At 41.0% G+C, this 18880-nt stretch overlaps 1 protein-coding gene across 1 annotated transcript in view; it reads left to right on the top strand.

Moving 5' to 3' along the window:
• TDRD10 (tudor domain containing 10) overlaps positions 1–18880 on the top strand; it is a 46589-nt gene that overhangs the window by 26084 nt on the left and 1625 nt on the right. Inside the window, exons 4-10 of the mRNA XM_069078036.1 lie at positions 9895–9965; positions 12807–12963; positions 13974–14049; positions 14417–14507; positions 15318–15465; positions 16672–16820; positions 17626–17780. Coding sequence (XP_068934137.1) covers positions 9895–9965; positions 12807–12963; positions 13974–14049; positions 14417–14507; positions 15318–15465; positions 16672–16820; positions 17626–17780 — 847 coding nt within the window. The remainder of the gene's footprint in view (positions 1–9894; positions 9966–12806; positions 12964–13973; positions 14050–14416; positions 14508–15317; positions 15466–16671; positions 16821–17625; positions 17781–18880) is intronic.

Here is an 18880-nt window from a genome sequence, read left to right on the forward strand (position 1 = left end):
TCCAGAGTTCTCAGGTCAAGGAGAAAATACTGCAAGTAGAGTCAGAAGAGTCAGGGGACATGGGTTTAAATCCCAAGTTTTGATACTTATTACTCAGTGTAACCAAGTTAGTTAGCCTCTCTCATCTTTAGTTTCTTCATCTGCAAAATGAGGGGGACCATATGATTTTTGAAATTCTTCTTAGCTCCGATCTGCGATCCTAATATTCCCTGCTTAAGAAAATCCAATGACTATAACTTATTTGGTCAAATAAAAAAATGTTCTGTTTGGGAGTGAAAACCCTTCATAACCTGGCTCCAACCCACCTTTCTAAGCTTATTATTCCCTTTATGTACTCCATAGTCCAGCCAAATAAGTTTTTATAGGTTCCCTCTCCCATGATATTCCATCTCTGGTTGCTGTTCCTTTGCTGTGCTGCCTGCTGTGCCTACAATATTTTCTCCTCTTATCTCCACCTCTTAGAATCCTACTCAGCTATGATACCATCTCTTACATGAGGCCTTTCTATATTCTCATCCCTCCCCAATCCCTGGTATTTATTTTCTGTATACTTTACTTTAGATGGGTCCTTGTCATCTCCCGCTATAGAATATAAATTCCTTAAGGTCAAGAACCATATCATTTTTGTCTTTGTATCTCCAGTGCATGCTGGCAGATGCTAGGTGCTTTTCTTTTTTTGTTGGTTTTTTTTTTTTGGCGTATTTTTTTTTAATTTTATGTTTATTTTTAGTTTACATCATTCATTTCCACAAGATTTTGAGTTACAAATTTTCTCCCCATCTTTCCCCTACCCACCACCCCAAAATAGCGATCCCACTGTATACCCCCTCCCTCATCTTATCTCTCCTATGTCCTCCCCATTCCCCCTCAGACTTTCCAATAGGGCAAGATGGATCTCTATTCCCCAGTGCCTGTATATCTTATTTCCCAGTTGCATGTAAAAGATAATAACAATTTTATATATATTAAGCATTTGATTTTAAAACTTTGAATTCCAGATTCTTTCCCTTCCTCCCTTGTCACCTATCCTTACTGGGAAGATTCAATATAGGTTGTACATGTGTAGCTATGCAAAACATTTCCATAGTGGATATATTGTGAAAGATTAACTATATTTCCCTCTATCCTATCCTGCCCCCCACTTGTTCTATTCTCTACATTGACCCTGTCCCTTTTCAAAAGTGGGTGCTTCAAACTTCCCTCCCCCCCATCCTGCCTTCCCCCCCATCCTGCCCTCCCCTCCATCATACCCTTCTCACATCCCCTTCCCCCCTACTCTCCTGTAGGGCGAGATACCCTATTTAGTGTTTATGTCATTCCCTTCCTAAGCCAAATTCAATGAGAGTAAGGTTGACTCATTCCCTTTTGCCTTCCTGTTCTTCCCCTCCATTGTAACAGTTTTCCCTTGCCTCTTCTATATGACATAATTTATCCCATTCTGTGTCTCCCCATCTCCTCTTATTATATTCCTCTCTCTAGGTGCTTTTCTTTAATAGCATAAAAGAGCCTAGACACTATCTTTTAAGAAATTATCAAGCACAATTGCCCTGATGTTCTAGAACCAGAGGGCAAAATGGAAATTGAAAGAATTTACCGATTGCTTCTTGAAAAAGATCCCCAAAAGAAAACTCCTAGGAATATTATAGCCAAATTCCAGAGTTCTCAGGTCAAGGAGAAAATACTGCAAGTAGAGTCAGAATTTTCCAATTACATGGAAAAACAATTTTGAACATTCTTTTTTAAATTTTGAATGTCAAATTCTCCCTCTTTCTTTCCCTTCCCCCTCCCTAAGATGCAAAGCAATCTGATATAGATTATACATGTGAAATAATATAAAACACAATTGCATATTAGTCATTTTGTGGAAGAAAACTTGGACCAAAAAAAAAGAGAATAAAGATATATATATATGTACATATATATACACATAAATAAAATGTAAAGAAAAAAATCGTGTGCTCTAGTCTGTATTCACACTCAATCAGTTCTTTCTCTTGGAAGTGGATAGCATTTTTCATCATGAGTCCTTTGGAATTTTTTTTTTATCATTGTAGTGCTGAAAATGCAGTCATTCACAGTTGATCATCATATAACATTACTGTTTCTGTATGCAATGTTCTAGTTCTACTCACTTCACTCTGTATTAGTTCATGTAAATCTTCTTAGGTTTTTCTATTTTATTTTATTTATTTATTTTTTGCTTTTTGGAAGGCAATTGGGGTTAAGTAACTTGCCCAAGGTTACACGGCTACTTTTTTTGTGTGGGTGTTAAGTGTCTGAGGCTGGAACCGAACTCCGGTCCTCCTGACTCCGGCGGCTGGTGCTTAACTTACTGTGCCACCTAGCCGCCCCTTCTTAGGTTTTTCTGAAAGCATCCTGCTGTCATTTCTTATAGCACAATAGTTTTCCATCACAATCATATACCACAACTTGTTAAGTCATTCCCCAGTTGGTGGGCATTCCCTCAATTTCTAATTCTTTGCTACTACAAAAAGAGCTGCTATAAATGTTCTTGTACCTGGGTGCTTTATAAACATTTCTTGATTGATTACTCATATCCCTCCATTGCCCTTTGAAAAAAGGGTAGAATTTAAGCAACAGAGTGGGGAGAAAAGCCTTGCTTTGTAGGCCGGGGAATCTAAAAAGCAACAGAAATGTTCATTGCATAAAATTATTGTTTCATGGAATGTTGGAGCTAGAATGGATGGCCTTAGAGACCACTCAGTGCAGCTTTCCATTTTACAGATAATGAAATAAGGCCAAGAGGAGAGTCATTTGCTTATGGTTACAATTTACTTAGGTGGGGGATCCAAGACTTCTGATTGCAAGTTTGATGCACTTTACTGCATCATATACCCTGGAGACAGTGAATAGAACAAAGTCACATTGAGAAAAGGGTTTGTGGGGGAGATAATAGGTCAGAAGGCTGGAAAAGTAGATTCGGGGCACACTATGGAGAGCCCCTAATGACAACTCAGAAAACTTCAGGTCAGCAGCAGGGACATCATTGAAAGTTTCTAAGCAACGGGTGACATACAGTGTCATATAGTATAAGAGCAACAACTTCTTAAGAAGATGATCTAAGACAGCAGGATTTGGATTTATAGACCATGGGCCAGGCCTTTAGATATAACAATGACATGTTTGTGGTCAGGGCTAGAGTATACCTCATGAACGCAAGAAGGAGTATATTTACTTGGGGACCTACAAATGTGATAGAGTACTTTAAATAGTAAAAAGAAGGGGGTAGGGTGAAAAGAACCTAAATGTATGCTAAGCCAGATCAGAGATTTTATAGAAGCTCAGAATTGGAATGGGTCACAGTGGGTCAGTCAGCTTCTGCTTAAAGATCTCTAGTTACTGAGAATTTTTTAGCTGGACTTGGAGTGAGGAAATCCGTATGTCTGAATTTTGCCTCTATCACTTACTAACTATATAACTGTGAGAGCCATTTAAAACTCTGACCCTGTTTCCTCTTAAGTAAAATGAAAACAATACCCGTAGTACTTATTTTCCCAGGTTATCTATGAAATAATGTATTTAAAGTACTTTGCAAGGTTTAAAGTTTCATATGAATGTCAGCTATTATTATAAAATGGGAGGATTAGACTAGATCTCAAAGGTCTCTTTCCTAGCTTTTTAAAAGTTTTTTTTTTAAAGTCCTATGTCCTTTGTTCTGCTTTGGGATGATGGAAAGAGAGGCGGTGTGGTACAGTGGAAAAGTTGCTGAACTTGGAGTCAGGAAGACTTGGGACTGGCATAAGGTGTTTATTAGCTGTGTGACTCTGGGAAAATCACTTAACCTCTCTTTGCCTCAGGTTCCTCATCTGTAAATGAGAGGGTTGTACCTCTCAGGTACCTCCCAGCTCTAACTCATTAATCCTGCGAAAGTGTACTAGATTTGGGATCAGGGGACCTGAGTTCAGATCCTGATTTTGTTGTTCACTGGTGTGACCTTAGGCAAGACAGCCTGGGCCAGATGACCTCTAAGGTCCTTTCCAGCTCTAAATCTGTGATCTTGTAACAACTCTAATTGCCAATTTCTTTCTTCTATTGAATCCAAGATCTGCCTTTCTGTAACTTCCACGCATTTGAGTTTTTTTTTTCCTTCCCGGGGATAGACAAAACAAATTGAATCCCTCTTCTAAATGTGTTTAGTTCTGAATGCTACATTTTAGGAAGGATACTGAAAAATTGGAGCTTTTCCATGTAGAGGAGAGTGACCAGATGGTGGGGAGAAAAGGGAGTGTTTCAAAATTCTTCTGGACAAGAAGTGACTTGAGCTGATTGAGGGTGTCTGATCAAGAGAAGCCTGGAGGAACATGAGTGCTCTCTTGAAGGTGAAAGGTTGTCATGTGAAGGTCTTAAATTAGAGCATAAAGGTCCTAGAGAGAGAGCTAAGGAACTGAGTTCCTGGACAATGCCATAATCTCAGACTCCTAATTAACAGAAAGGAAGATTTCTTAGGTAGCCTGATTCTAGAATCTAGCCTTATATTCATAGCACTAGAGTCAAGGATTGCCTTACAAATAATGCCAATCATTTGACTCAACAATCATTGATTATTACCTACTGTGTGGAGGGGCTCAGTGGAGGCACTGAGGATACAAAGACTGTGACACCTGGAACTAAATATCTGCCAGTTTGATATACAAGCCACCTAAGTCTTTATCTAAATCATTGATAAAAATGTAACCAGTATAGGGCCAAAAATAGATCTCTAGGACACTCCTCTGAAGATCTCCTGCCAAATTTAAATTAAACCATTATATGCTAGTAACATTTACCCTTTGAGTCCATCCACTTAATGAGCTTTGAATTGATCTATTATTATTTAGCTCATCCCTCCATATTTTCTACAAGAATACTATGAGATACTTAATTAAATGCTTTGCTGAAATCTAGGTATGTATCTATAGCATTCCCCTGAACCTACTAGTTTAATAACACTGTCAAAAGAAAATGAGGTTAGTTGTCATGACTTGTAATTGATGAAGCAGTGTTGGCTCTTTGTAATCCCTTTTTCCTTTGTTCAGTGCTCACTGACCATCTCTTTAATCATCTATTTTAGAATTTTTTTCAGAAATAGAAGACAAACACATATACTTGTAGTTTGCAGGTTCTTTTTATCAATTTTTTAAAAGAAAATCTGAATATTTGCCCTTCTCCAGTCCTACAGTACTTCTTCCATTTCCAGAATATTTTAAATGCCTTTGACAGTGGCTTAATCACACCTAGTTTTTTCAGTATCCATGTCTGTATACAGTTCATCAAGTGAAAGAAAAGTGGTCTCTTTTTGATCTCCTTACAGGTAACAATTCCCTGTTAACCATTTGTTCTCTTGTTTCCTGTTTCAAAAGTCCTTTGGCAGGAAACAAAACAAAAGCAAGATGAGAATTGATCACTTTCTCCACCCTACCTCCCAAGCAGCATTCCTCTCCCTTCTTTGATCCTTTTCTTTCTCCCACTGTAACCTTTTAAGAACCCTTTTTGTTGTCCTTAGCTTTGCTTGCCACCTTCAGTTCAATTTGAGTTTTAGCACTTCTGACACTGTGTTTACAGGACCGTGCCATGCTCTTATATTCTTCCTTTATTACTTACTGCCATCTTCTGTACATATCTTAAAAAAAAAAAAAGTTGGTTGGTGAGTACACTGTGCATCCACATTGTTCTCTTCAGTTAATTTTTTCTTTCTCAAAATTTTTTTTTCTTTCTCATTAGAATTGTTTCCCTCTGTCTCTTAAAAATTTCATTCCTATGCCTCCTGGGATGACATTGCCTGTAGAATTTTAGTTCCTGGGATTTTCTCTAAACCTTTTGCACTTCTCTAAAAAGTTAGAGTGCATCTCTGACTTTGTCAGGCTTTCATAGTCTCCATTACAAATTCAAGAAGGGAATGGTCACTTCTCCATAAGGTTCTTATCATTTCTGTCCTAACAGTGAGTTCCTTTTGGTTTTTATGAATCAGATCCTATATAAAAATTTCTCCTTGTTGATTCTTCCACCTTTTGAAGAATAAAATCTCTTCTAGACATCAGATCCAATAATCCAACACTTTGACACCTGGTGTTCTATTTCTTCTTTTTGTCTAGGTGGTCCAAGGGAGATTACTGTAAAGACAAAAATGTTTGTTTTTTTCCTCTCCCTTGATCTTTAGTCAGATCTTCTCCATTATGTTTCCTATCTCTTGTTTCTAGATTTTTTCACATGCATATAACTTCTTAATGCTATTCCTCTCCCCCTTTATGTATCCTGTTTCTTTTGAATATGCTCTGTTAGGAGCCATATTCTAGTCCTGGATTTCCTTCCATGAAATCTCAGTAATAGGTCACATTTGCCTAATTCCTCTTGCTTGTTGCTTAAATGTTTGACGTTTGAGTATCGACATTTTGAGGCCATGAGTTTTTACTTCTGGCTCCTTTGTTGGCTTTTGTCTCTTCTGAACTTCTAGGTTACTTAATTGCCATTCTTCTTCCTTCTTTGTAAGTTTTTCTCAGTGGTGTATTGTTTTCTGGTTAACAGTAGACATTTTTATCCCTCCCTCTGACACATCCTTTTTAAAGCTCTTTTTTATTAGATTAGATATTAGATTTGTTGGATTATGAGATACCCTATAAATACATTCTTACTAGCCTTTGTTAAATGTACTCCATCCCTGTCTAGGTGTCTAATATCCATATAATAGCTATGATTCAGAAATTCTGATCTGAGACATTATTTTCTCATCCACATGAGTTTTTTCCAAGTCATTTTTTCCTCTTCTGTATTCTTTGCCTTTAGTAGCTTAACAGCTTAACAGAGCCAACCTGTAGTCTGTAGATTCTTTCTCCAAACTTCATAACCTTTGACAATCTATCTTATGTTCCTTCTGGCAGTATCATTTGTGCCCATGTGAATTGCCAGAAGTAAGGAGCAGTCATCTGTCTTGGGAAGTTCTCTTAGGTTGTCTCCATACTACCAGAAGACAATAGGCCTCTTTGTTATTATCAGGTCAACAAATGGCTGCCTTAGTTCTCCTGAGCAAGGGAGTTGCCAGCTCTTTTTCTTTTAACACTTTCTGAGTTGATCCCCTTACCTGCTGATTTCAGTGGTTCAACTCTATTAGGACAAACAGCTATTTCCTCCTAAGTGTATCCAGCTTCCTCCTTTTTATAATGTGCCTCAAATCTGTGAGGGTCTCACCAGGATTTGGGGATATTACCTATTACAGCATCCCCATGTGTGTTCTGGTGGCATCTAAATTGTAGAGTAGCACTATGAGTAAGGAGGGTAGTATGTGAAACTAAATGTGACCTTGTGGAAAGAGAAGTTCACTAGAATTTTCCACTTGTGTATAGGAGAGATTGTTTTTCTGTTAGACCCTAAGTTCATGTTGTTCTAAGGGGAATCCCACATGGTGGTGCCAAGTATGGAGGATTTTAGGACCTTGTGGAAAAGTGACCTGTACCAAATCAGGATAATAGCAACTCATAAATTTTCTGTGGGGTGACATAAAGACTGTCCTGTACTTAGTATTTGTATATTTTTACATCAAATACTTAGGTGGAATCTAGGGGATGTTATTACCCACATTTTTGGAGCCCTAGACAAGAACTGGAGTCTTGAGGTTTTCCAGAATAAACTCTGGATAGGGGGTATAACAGTGATATTTTGGAGTCATACCCCACAACCCCAGGATTAAACCCAGTCTCATGGCTGGAGGCCTGGTTTACATTGGTACATAAAGCTCAGAATCTTGTGAATGGTTTAATAGTGATTTTTGTCATTTGGTGTTAGTAGAAAGAGAAATATCTCTTTAATTACTAAATTGTGTTTAAATGACATTCTTTACCTGAGAATGGACTTTTTTTTTCTTTTTTTTATTTTTTATAAAGCAATCGGGGTTAAGTAACTTGCTCAAGGTTACACAGCCAGTTATTTCTGGGTGTGGTGCTGAGTATCTGAGCCTGGATTTGATCCAGGTCATCCCGACACTGGAGCCGATGCTCTTACTCACTGAGCCACCTGGCCGCCCCTAAGCAATTGGGGTTAAGTAACTTGCTCAAGGTTACACAGCCAGGTGTTTCTGGGTGGGTGCTAAGTGTCTGAGCCCGGGATTCGATCTCCAGGTCTTCTCAACACTGGGGCCGATGCTCTTACTCACTGTGCTACCTGGCTGCCCCGTGAATGGACTTTTCTGATGTCCAAAACATTTGGTTCTGAAATTTGGGGAGTTTTTCCTGGCACTTGAATAGCAATGATAATGATTTAATTAATATTAATATTGAACAATATTAATAAATAAATTTAATTTAGATTTAATAATTTAAGATTTAATAAAGGTTTAATAATAGTGACTTTTTCATGACCATATTGCTATGATATAAGTAAATGTTTTTAAAAAGAAATTGACAGTGGACTAGAATGAATGCTGGTGAGGTAGGAAGAGAGATAGGATGACATACTATAAAGAAACATGAAAATTTTGAAATTTTTTGAAGACTTACTGTAGAATATTTATGGATTACAAAATTATTTTAGGCTACAAAGGCCTTATTCCCCCAAAATAATTTCTAACAATGATTATGAGGAAGATTTAAATAAAACTAAAGCAATCCAATTTTTAAAACATTTAGCAAGTATAAGACACTAGGTGGCTTTGAAGATCTAAGATGAAAAATAAAACACTCTGTGCCCTTAAGAAGTTTGCAAATTATATGGGGATTATAAAAGTAATAATATCTGGCATTTATACAAGGTGTCCCAAGAGTTTAAGACTTTACACCCTGTACAGTATTTTAAGGCCTGTAAAATTTCTCTTATATTTTCTCTTCTCTGACACAGCCACCACCCTGGCAGGCCCTATCACTTAACACCTGAACTTCTGACATAACTTTTGGGTTGGTCTCTCTGCCTCTAGTCTCTCTACTGAAGTCCATCCTCAACTTAGGTAACAGAAGTGATTTCTTAAAGCTCAGCTCTGACTCCCTCTTCTCTCCCCCCCAACAAATTTGACGTCAGCATTACTCTATTACCTCTAGGATAAGGAATGTTTGACTTTTAAGACCCTTTAATAACGTAGCCTCTCCTTCTACTTTAAGCACCTCCTGTACTTTATTATCCAGGGACACTGGCCTCTCCAGGTGCTCCTAGTCTAAGATACTCTATTTCCTGACTGAATGTATAGGCTTTATGCTTCCTTCCTCACCTCCACCTCCTGATTTCCTTCCAGGCTCAGCTAAAATCCCACCTTCTGCAATAAACATTCCCTCTGATATTACCTCCTAGAATATATCTTGCATGTACATAGTTGTTTGCATGGGATTGGAGCTCCTTTAGACTAGGTTCTGTTTTTTCCTTTTGTTTATCCCTAGCACTTAACACAGTGCTGGGCATATATCAAATATCCGTTGACTTTTTGACCCAAGAAGCTTATATTCTATCAGCAAAAACAACATGTACACCTCTAAGTAAATACAAAATATGTACAAAGTAAACATGAGGTCTTTTCTGTGGGGAGGAGCTTTTAGCAGCAGAGGAGATAGGAATAGGCTTTAAGCAGGAGATAACTGTCCCTGTTTCCCATTACACCTGTAAATGGTACCTTGCGAGTCCAGCTCCTTCAACCAATACTTACATGCCATAGATTCAAGGCCCTTCACAGTCATAAATTGCTTCTTAAAAAGAAGTCAGCACAATTCCTTTTGGTAATAGATTGCCATGTGAAATTGGGTTCGAGTTGAAATAAATTTATTCTTCTTATGTACCTATGGCCTGATGACAGGACATACATATTCCAGGAACCTGGTATATTACAGTTTAAGATTAAAAATTTAAGAACTATTATAATGTTGTTTCCTTCACCCTTCCCTTTCTCCCTCTCTTACTTTTCCTTTTTTTCATAATTCTCCTTAGGAGGACATTCTATCCCTTCTGAAGGACTTTGGTCCACTCCGTGTCCAGAAAGTCCAGAATGGCTGCAAATGGTAGAGTGGCTTTTTCTTTTTGACTTGGGGGAAATACTCCTCACCTTTCTCCAATTTGCTCATATGCTGTGCTAGCAGAGAAACAAGATTGAAAGGCTCCAAAGTGCAAAGCTTTCCTTTATCTTCCTCTTTGGCAGGCCATTCAATTCTGGAAATACCTTCCATAAACCTTTTGTTTATTCAACAAACATTTAAATATCTACTGTTTGAAGCACACTGATAGGCAGTTGGATTGCAGAGGTAAGATAGTTCCTTTTCTCAGAGAATTAACAGTTTGGAAGTGGTGATAAGATAGGCATATAGATACAATTAGAATTAAGAAAGTGAAAAACAAGAATAAAAAACATCAGGAGATCCAATAAGAAAGACATCACTTCCTGCTGCAGGAATCAGAAGGATTTCGAGGGGAGAAACATTTGAGTTAGGCCTTGAAAGGTGGGCCTTGGTCATTTTACTGAGATGGGGAGGACAGCCCTCTAATCATGAGACACAGTGAAGAAAGGCCCAGAAAAGTGGGAGGAATAGGGTGTGCTCAGGGATGACCAGTAGGCCATTCAGACTGCAGGATCTTCTTGAGTAACAGGCTTAGGAGTTGGGACTTTTTCTTGGTAGACAATAGAGAACCTTTGAAGGATATTGAGCAGTGTGGGCAGATTTTTTTGGGAGGGGGGGATTGGAGGGCAATTGGGGTCAAGTGACTTGCCCAGTGATAGTTTTTTGTGTTAAGTGTCTGAGGTCAAATTTGAACTCAAGTCCTCCTGACTCCAGGGCTGTGCCACCTAGCTGTTTTTTAAAAAATTATAAAAAAAAAAGTTTAAAAAAAATTATTATAATCAGACTAAAGATTAATCTGGCAGCATCATGAGGAATGTATAGAGAGCAGAGAAGGACTAGAATTAGGGAGATGTGTCTTGACAAAAGATCTTTAAGCTAGAGGTCATCCAGAAAAGGTCAGAACATGGGTAAGATGGAGGAGGGGATGGGTAAAGAACATGCCATTTGAGGATATTTAGCCCAGAGCAGACTTAGAGGAGAACTTTATAACTGTCTTCAGTTATTTGAAGAATATTCCTACAGACAGATGATAAAACTAGAACTAGCAATGATGGATGGAAATTGCAAAAAGGCAGATGTAGGCTTGATGTAAGGAGGAACTTACTAACTAGAGTTATCCAAAAGTGGAATTGACTGCCTTGGGAAGTAGTGGGTTGCCTGCATTGGAGGGAGGATTCCTTAAGCAGAGAGGAATCTAATACTTGTTAGATTTTTTCCATGCTCAGGTTATGTTACTTGGTGCTGAGATCCCTTCTATGATTCTGACAGAAATGGGCACTGGAGAAATTGGGAGAGAACTGTTGATTTAGAACTAGAAGGATCTTCAAAATGAACTAATCTAATCCACTCATTTCATTTCATGGATGAGAAAAGTGAAAATGAGATAAAGAAGTTAACCTTCACTAGAAAGACAGCCAGATTTCCTCAGAGATGGGAGTGGGAAGGGAAGGAAGGAGGGCAATAGAAGACACAGAAGTTTTAAAGTAAGGAGGAGGACTGAGAGAGTTTGTGTTTCAAGTCTTTTATATTCTCAGAAAGTAGCCTTCTGTTAGATGGGTTTGAGAGTTGAAAGGTGAAAAAGTTTAGAATGGACACTATGAATATGATTCTGCATCTAGCCCTGCCTTGGACCCTGGACCAGGAGATCACAATGCTTTGTTCCTTTTTTGGCCATGTTCTTGACCTACAGTTATTGATGACCTTGAAGAAACCACAGCTTAATGACTTGGTTATCTGTAGAAGGAGGAAAATGCACACTCCCTACTTTGCTGGTGTGCTAAAATGACAAAATATAGTGATGAAAGTGCTTTCAAAGGAATAGTAATGTTACCCCCTCTTGATTATCCCAGTATCCCTGGATTTTCTTCCTATGAGGCTGGGATTAATTAGAATGGAGCATAGGACTGAAAGTTGTTGGGTTTTTAATCCATCCACTCATCTTTGTCTGTTGAAGTCTTTCTCTTCTAGAACCAAACCTTCCCTCACCAGACTGCCTACCCCCAGGTGGAAGTTCTCTCTCAAAAAGTGCCTGGATCTTCCCATTATGGTGTATAGAAAATTTCAGTAGTCCCTGTAATGTAATTAGATTGTAAGCTCCTTCCTTGTATGTTTGGTTGTTGAAAATGAGGATAATACAGGGTGTCCCAAAAGTCTTAGTGAAGTTTTAAACTTTGTTAGCTTTTAATCTCTTTTAAGCTATTTAAGCTTAAAACTACATTATGACTTTTGGGACACCCTTATTATTCTCTAGCCAAGCATCCATGTAGGGCTGTGAGGATCCAATAAATCTGTAAAATGGGGAAGTTGGGCTAGATAGCCTTGAAGGTCTTTTCCTGTGAAGTGGTAGAGGAGTGTGAGCCTCATTATGAGACTGTAGTGCAATGGAAAGGATACTAGATTTGGAGGCACAAGACCTGAGTTCAAATCCTGGACTTACTATTTACTACTTATAAGACCTTGAATAAGCCTCTTTACCTCTCTCTACCTCCGTTTCCTAATCTGTAAAATGAGGGAGCTAGACTTGACCACTAGGATCTCTTCCAACTCTATGGATCATAGAGCACAAGTTCATTTTTTGTGGGAACATTTGTCCAAATGCTTCCTAAAGCCAAGGAGAATTATTTGTGTTATGTGTTAGCTTAGCTCTTATTCCTTCCCCAGAACAGTGTGACTTCCTGGCCTCAGTGTTTTTGGCCCTCTTATGCAGCAGCAGTTCATGAACTGGGCATTGAGTCGATCTGAAGTGCTGACCTTTGACAAGGTGGGGCTTCTCTCTTTCCATCTTAGCTTCGCATTTGTTGACCTGGTCTCTGCAGAGAATGTGCATCTAGCAGTGAAGCAGCTGAATGGACAGATGTTTCATAACCGGAAGTTGTACCTGAACTCAAACAACTGGATCCCTAAGCAGAGCTTGGACTCCACAAAGGGCAACACAGAGATACCAGTAAATTTTCCTTTTCTTCCTCTAGCACCTCTTTAGAGAGTACTTTCTTGTCAGCAGATAACTGGACAGACGTCACTTTGTGATTCTTAGCAAAATTTTCTTCAGGGTCTTTCATGACGAAACATGAGGTTAGGCCATTTGGGTGACCTTTGATAGCAAGTCACTGTTTTGTCAGATCTGGAGCAATGACCCCTCTTAAAGAAAGGGAAGAAAGGGGTGGTAAGAGACTTTGTAGAGGTAGCATAGATAAGACTTGTGACTGGATAGGAGGGACAAGAAAGAGTGGAGGATGAACTCAGAGGTAGCTTAGAGTTAGCTTCTAGGGCTTTGAGTTTGGACCAGTGCCCATACAAATATAGATGAAAAATTGACTATAGCTATTGTGTTGGAGGCAGCAAAAGCACTGGACTTCAGGTGGCTAGGTGGCGCAGTCAATAGAGCACTGGCCTTGGAGTCAGGAGAACTTAAGTTCAAATCCTGTCTCAGACACTTGATGTACTTACTAGCTGTGTGACCTTGGGCAAGTCACTTAACCCCAACTGCCCTGCCTTCCCCCCTCAAAGAGAGAGAGAGAGAGAGAGAGAGAGAGAGAGAGAGAGAGAGAGAGCAAGCTGGACTTGAAGACAAAACCCGGGTGCAGATCCTGGCTCTGATATTCACTACTGTATGACCCTGGGTAAGTCACTTCATGTCTCCCAGGCTCAGTTTTCTCATCTATATCTTATTCTGCATTATCATTCAGGAAAGTATTAATCACTTACCATATGCACAGGCACTGGTGCTAAGTGAGATGGGCCCTGACTTCAAGGAGCTAACATATTTTTGGAGTAAACCACATCTGTAGCTTTCCTGTATGTTGGCTTGTTTCCCCTGGAGAGGCTAGAGACAACATGGTAGATGTGGTGAACTGAAAATCCTTCTGTCAGAGAGCAGTAGCAACCCTTTTCCTTACAGTTAAACAGATAGTATGTCCTCATGTGGCTAATGTGACACTTTTTACTCTATCTTAGGCTTTGGAGAATGTTCCCTTTGAAGACAAAGCTTCAGTGATTCCTGGTGAGGAAGAGGAAGCCACAGTAACTCCTGGTTAAGTGCCTGGACTGATATCTCCCCCCAAAGTGCCACCAGGGGGCTCTTCTCAGGCTAACTTGTTCTTTTCCTTAGTGGAACATTCTAGCTTTCCCCCTCAGTTCATTTATACCACTTTAGGAAATCTCCCTTGATTTGAGTAATCTGATCAACCAATATTCCTGATTCACCCATTCTTTGCTTCCAGCTGACTTTTTGCAGGGCAGGGAAGAAATTGGTATTTTGGGGTGGGTTTTTTTCCTCTTTTCCCACTTCTCTGTTCTTTAGCTCTCTAAGAGCATGGCCTGGGTCTCCCCTAAAAGTAGCATTTCCCAGATTCTGACCTCGAACTTTCCTGAGGCTAAATCTTCTGTTTGTGTTCTAGTCCCTGCCAGGCAGACCCCTCGAGCACCTGTTTCCCCTAATGTAACCAAAAGACCAAAGACAGCCTCCTATGTGGTTCCCATGGAGATGAGGTCAGTAGAAGGGCAGGAAAGACTGATTAGGTATCGGACAGGGAGCTTGGCCCTCTGCACAGAGGTCCAGGGACAGTGTCAGAATGTTTGGTGGTGGCAGCAGTAAATTTTTCAGGAGTCCTGGGGTTTAGTCTAAGCTCTGTTGTTCTGTGACCTTATGGAGCTCTTTTAACCTTTGGGGGCCTCTGTTTCCCCATATGTACAAGGAGGATATTATCTCTAGCTCAGGTAGTGGAAGAGAATTAATTTCAAAGCTCCTTCATGTCTTTGACAGCTAAGAGGGAAACAGTGGTCCAAATCATTAAAAGTAATTTGTATTTGATCTTGGAATACTAACTTTTAAATTTATATTTTAAAAAGCAGCAGATTTTTATTTTTAATTTTGTTCTTTATAGAAAGTAGCTCAAAGTCACACGAGAAAATCGCAGATGTGTTGAGGTAGTTTGGTATAGTAGGTAGGTAGTCAGGAAATCTGGGTTTGAATTCTACCTCAGAAAAGATTGCTAGCTATGTGACTATGGGAAAATCATTTAGCCTCACAGTCTTGGTTTCATCTCTGAAAAATGGGGGATAATGATACTTGGATCATCTCCCTCATGGGGTTGTTGAAAGGAATGTGCTTTGCAAACCTTAAAGTGCTTATGAATGTGAATGATTAGGTGTCAGAAGCTAAGCAGTTCACATTGAGGCTTTACTGGGTTACCATATGAATCACTTGAGTATGCTGGGAAGCTTCAGAAGAAAAGAATAGTTGAGTGACTTTAACCAAGGCAGTCTGTTTTCATTTCCTGACTTTCCCTTATTCTCTAGAGGATCCTTCTTGGTGTTTCTTCTAAGGGATTGCTTCCAAGACCTGAGCTGGCTGGCCACTATTCGAAGCATCCGTGGGGAAGTGGGGCTGCTGGTGACAGACACGATTCCCCAAACACCATTCTTCTGGGCCATACACCTCACTGAGGTAGGGCTGTTGGGTACACTGCCTGGGTAGGTCCCTGCTGATTTCTCCTTGGGGTGGAGGTTGGGAACAGTAGTTGCTTTGAATTTAGAGAGGCAGCTTAGTGTAGCAGATGGAGCATTGGATTTGGAATTAGAACAATTTGGTTTCCAATTATGGATTTTCTACTTCCTACGTATGTATGTGACCCTGAGCAAGTCACTTTCCTTTTTTTGGACCTCAGTTTCCCTTTCTGTATAATGAAGGGGTTGAACTAGGTTGCCTCTAAGGTTCCTTCCAGTTTGGAATTGTATGAAACTACACCAAAGCAGCTTCTGGAGCCCAAGAATAACATTGATGCCCCCTTCCTCAAAGTAGATTGAGTAGTTTCTAGAAGGCCAGAACATCAGAGTTCCTGGGAGCTTTATCTATCTCCCAGCCAGCATTGCCTTATGTTGGTGAGACAGGGAGGGGGTGCTAAGATTTACAGCCAGAAGGAATGTGATATCATCTAATTCAGCTTCCCACTGCTAACACTTTATAGATGAGGAATCACCAGGCAATGACCAAGCTATGTGTCATTATCTTTCTCTGTCATGATCCTGTTCAATCTTTGACCCTTTTGTGGGAAGATGGGCTTCTATTGTGACTGGAAATAAGCCTGACTTAACTTGCTTTCTTGGATTTGAGTCAGGTTATTCCCTGTCTCTTGCCCAAGGAGTGGCTATTTAATGCTTATAAGTGTCCTGTAGTGGCTATTTTAGTGCCTATTTAGTGCCTGTAGTAGTACAACATAGTACAACAGAATTGACACTAACTCTGAAGTCAGAGGACCTGGGTACAAACCCCATTTCTGATACCTTGAGCAAACCACTTCATCTCCTTGTCCTCAATATGCTCTCCTGTGAAATAAGGGGATTGAACTACCTGGCCTCTGAGGGTCCTGCCAGCTATAGATCTCTGAGCCTGTGACCACAGTTGAGTCAGAGATGTTGAAGGATTGACAGGATACAGTGCCCCCACAGAGTCTTGAGTATTCATGTCTTTCTGGTCCAAGTGTCACCTGAATAACTCCCATGCTTCCCAGAGAAGGCAGTGGCTTCACTAGCCCATAGTATACTCACATTGCCATGACCTCTCTTTTCTCCCCAAAAGATGAATATGTGAAAATACAGGCACTATGGCTTGCAGTATAGAAAATGTGATCAGGTGTGTGACTGCCATTGACAGGAGGCTCATATGAACATGGAGAAGCTGTTTTATGCCCTGGCAGAAGTGGAGGAGCAGCAGCCTTACCTGGCAGAGGCAGAGGTTCGGCGTGGGATCCGCTGCTTGGGGGAATGTCACCTGGGGGACGATGACGGTGGGGCTTGGAACAGGTACATAGTAGGCATGGGGGTGGCATCAGGGCTCTTAGGGCACATGGGAAAACTTGATTTCCTTTATTAATGGGCCAGATGAGTAGTCCTTGATATCAGGTACTCACTGAAGGCAGACCCTGTGCTGAAGATGTAGAAAAAGTAGAAGACACTTTATAAGTCCCAAAGGAAAGAAATAGCTGCAGGAAGCAAGACACATGGACACAAGTACACAGTGAATGTGTCAAGTAAATGGCGGTTGGTTGGTTGGTTGGTTGGTTGCCTGGAGACAGGCCCTCAGGTCTCAGGCTGCACCCCTGGAGGAGATGAGTTTTGAATTAGGGTTCAGCAGTAGAGAAGTTGTAGAAGCAGGCAATCGGGGGTGAGTGTGGGAAACACCTCTTTCTCCCTGCCTGTCTGCCCCATCCTTAGTAACTTTCTCCTTCCTCTGTCACCCCCTTTCCTTGATATATTCAGCCCCTGCAGGGCCCTCAGCATTGACTCCACTGTTCACTATCTCTAGAGCAGAATAAAAATGAAGAGAACCTTTCTTTTCTAGCCCTGTTCCCTTCCCTCGGCCTTTCTTTCTTAAGGGGATAGGGTGCAGGGCTTGGTGACCTAGGTGACCAGGTGCTGCTGTTGCTTCTACCATGGCTTCTTACCGTGGGATCCTGTGAAAGTCATTTAACCTATCTGGGCCTCAGTCTTTTCATCTGTAAGGCGATGAGTTTGGGATGTTGACTCCTGAGTCCTCCTGTTAGGCACCTTCCTCTTGTTCGAGTCTTTGTAGAAGCAGTTCTCCTGTCTCCCTCCCCTCCCCTGCCAGGTGCTGGGTGTTAGACCGAGTAGGTGACTGGGCCGTGGTTCTCTTCATCGATTTTGGTTGTTCAGCCACTCTCCCAGTGCAGTCTCTGCGAAGCCTGGACAGTGCTGATTTCTGGGCCATCCCACCTCTGACACAGCCCTTCATGCTAGAAAAAGGTAACCCATATCATGACTCTTCTCTGTCTTCTAGCCTGCCCCATAGACATACCATTTGGAGAAGTGTGGAGGGAAAGTGCTGATGGGTCAAGGAGAAAATGATGGGGAAAGACTGCCTGGCAGCTAGAGGTCAAGGGTTCAGTCATTGCTTGGGGCTGGGAGCATGGTTTCCCAAATTCTGTTGTGTTTAAGCTTGGGGCTCTGTGAGCCAAGTTAGATGCCAGGGAGCATCATTCCTCCCAGCTCAGCCATAGCAGGGGTTGACTGACCTGAACAAGGCTGTGCTAGGTGGGGGGCTCCCACTCCCCCCCCCCAACCTTTGCTTCTTCAGACAGGGGGGTGTGAGTATCAGGGCTGTGTCTGCAAGGGATGGCACAGCCTGGGACAGGAATCACTGTCCTTCTGGCTGTGTATTTCTGTTGGGAGCAACATGATAGCTAGTCCCTCCACAGGCTCACACACACAACACACACAGACATACATGTGCACAAAAGAGACAGAAATAGCCCTGGCTCCTTCTTTGTGGTTCCTTTCCTAAAATACCCACCCCTGGGTTGGTCCTGGTTGATCTCTCTATTCCCTACCAAGTAGTAAGTGCCCTGTGGACCTTGACTCAGGACCTCTTTATTTGTGGGTTCCACTAACATTGGCAAGTCTCAAAGTATCCCGTGGGCAAGTTAATTTGGGAAGCACTTTATTAGATCTTATCTTAGATGCTTTTGAGAGTTTGGACTGATCGGGGAGCTGGGCCCCCCAGTGAGGGCTCAGTAGTCAAGGGGCACCCCCTCGAGGTTTTTCTTCAGAACTGCATTTGTTCATGTGTGGGGCAGTTTGTTAGACAGTGCATTGCCCTGTCTGGGCTACTACTGGGATTGTTGGGGTGTGTGTGTGTGTGTCTGTGTGTGTGTATGTGATCTGCAGGAAAGAAGTGTTTCCTGTCCATGACAGATGACTGTCTAATGGAGAACTCAGGACAGGTAGATCCACTTAGTACAGTATAAGCTTCTGGAGGCCACAGAGCTTCCTCTTTTGTCTGTATGCCCAGCACTGGCATAATGCCTCTAATGGAGCCAGCACATAAGAAGGACTTGTTTGCATTA

The sequence above is a fragment of the Petaurus breviceps genome, unplaced genomic scaffold (genome assembly GCF_028583685.1).
Source record: "Petaurus breviceps papuanus isolate PSGF00001 unplaced genomic scaffold, PetGlider_PUasm1.0 91023, whole genome shotgun sequence".
In the NCBI taxonomy this organism is placed as follows: Eukaryota; Metazoa; Chordata; class Mammalia; order Diprotodontia; family Petauridae; genus Petaurus; species Petaurus breviceps.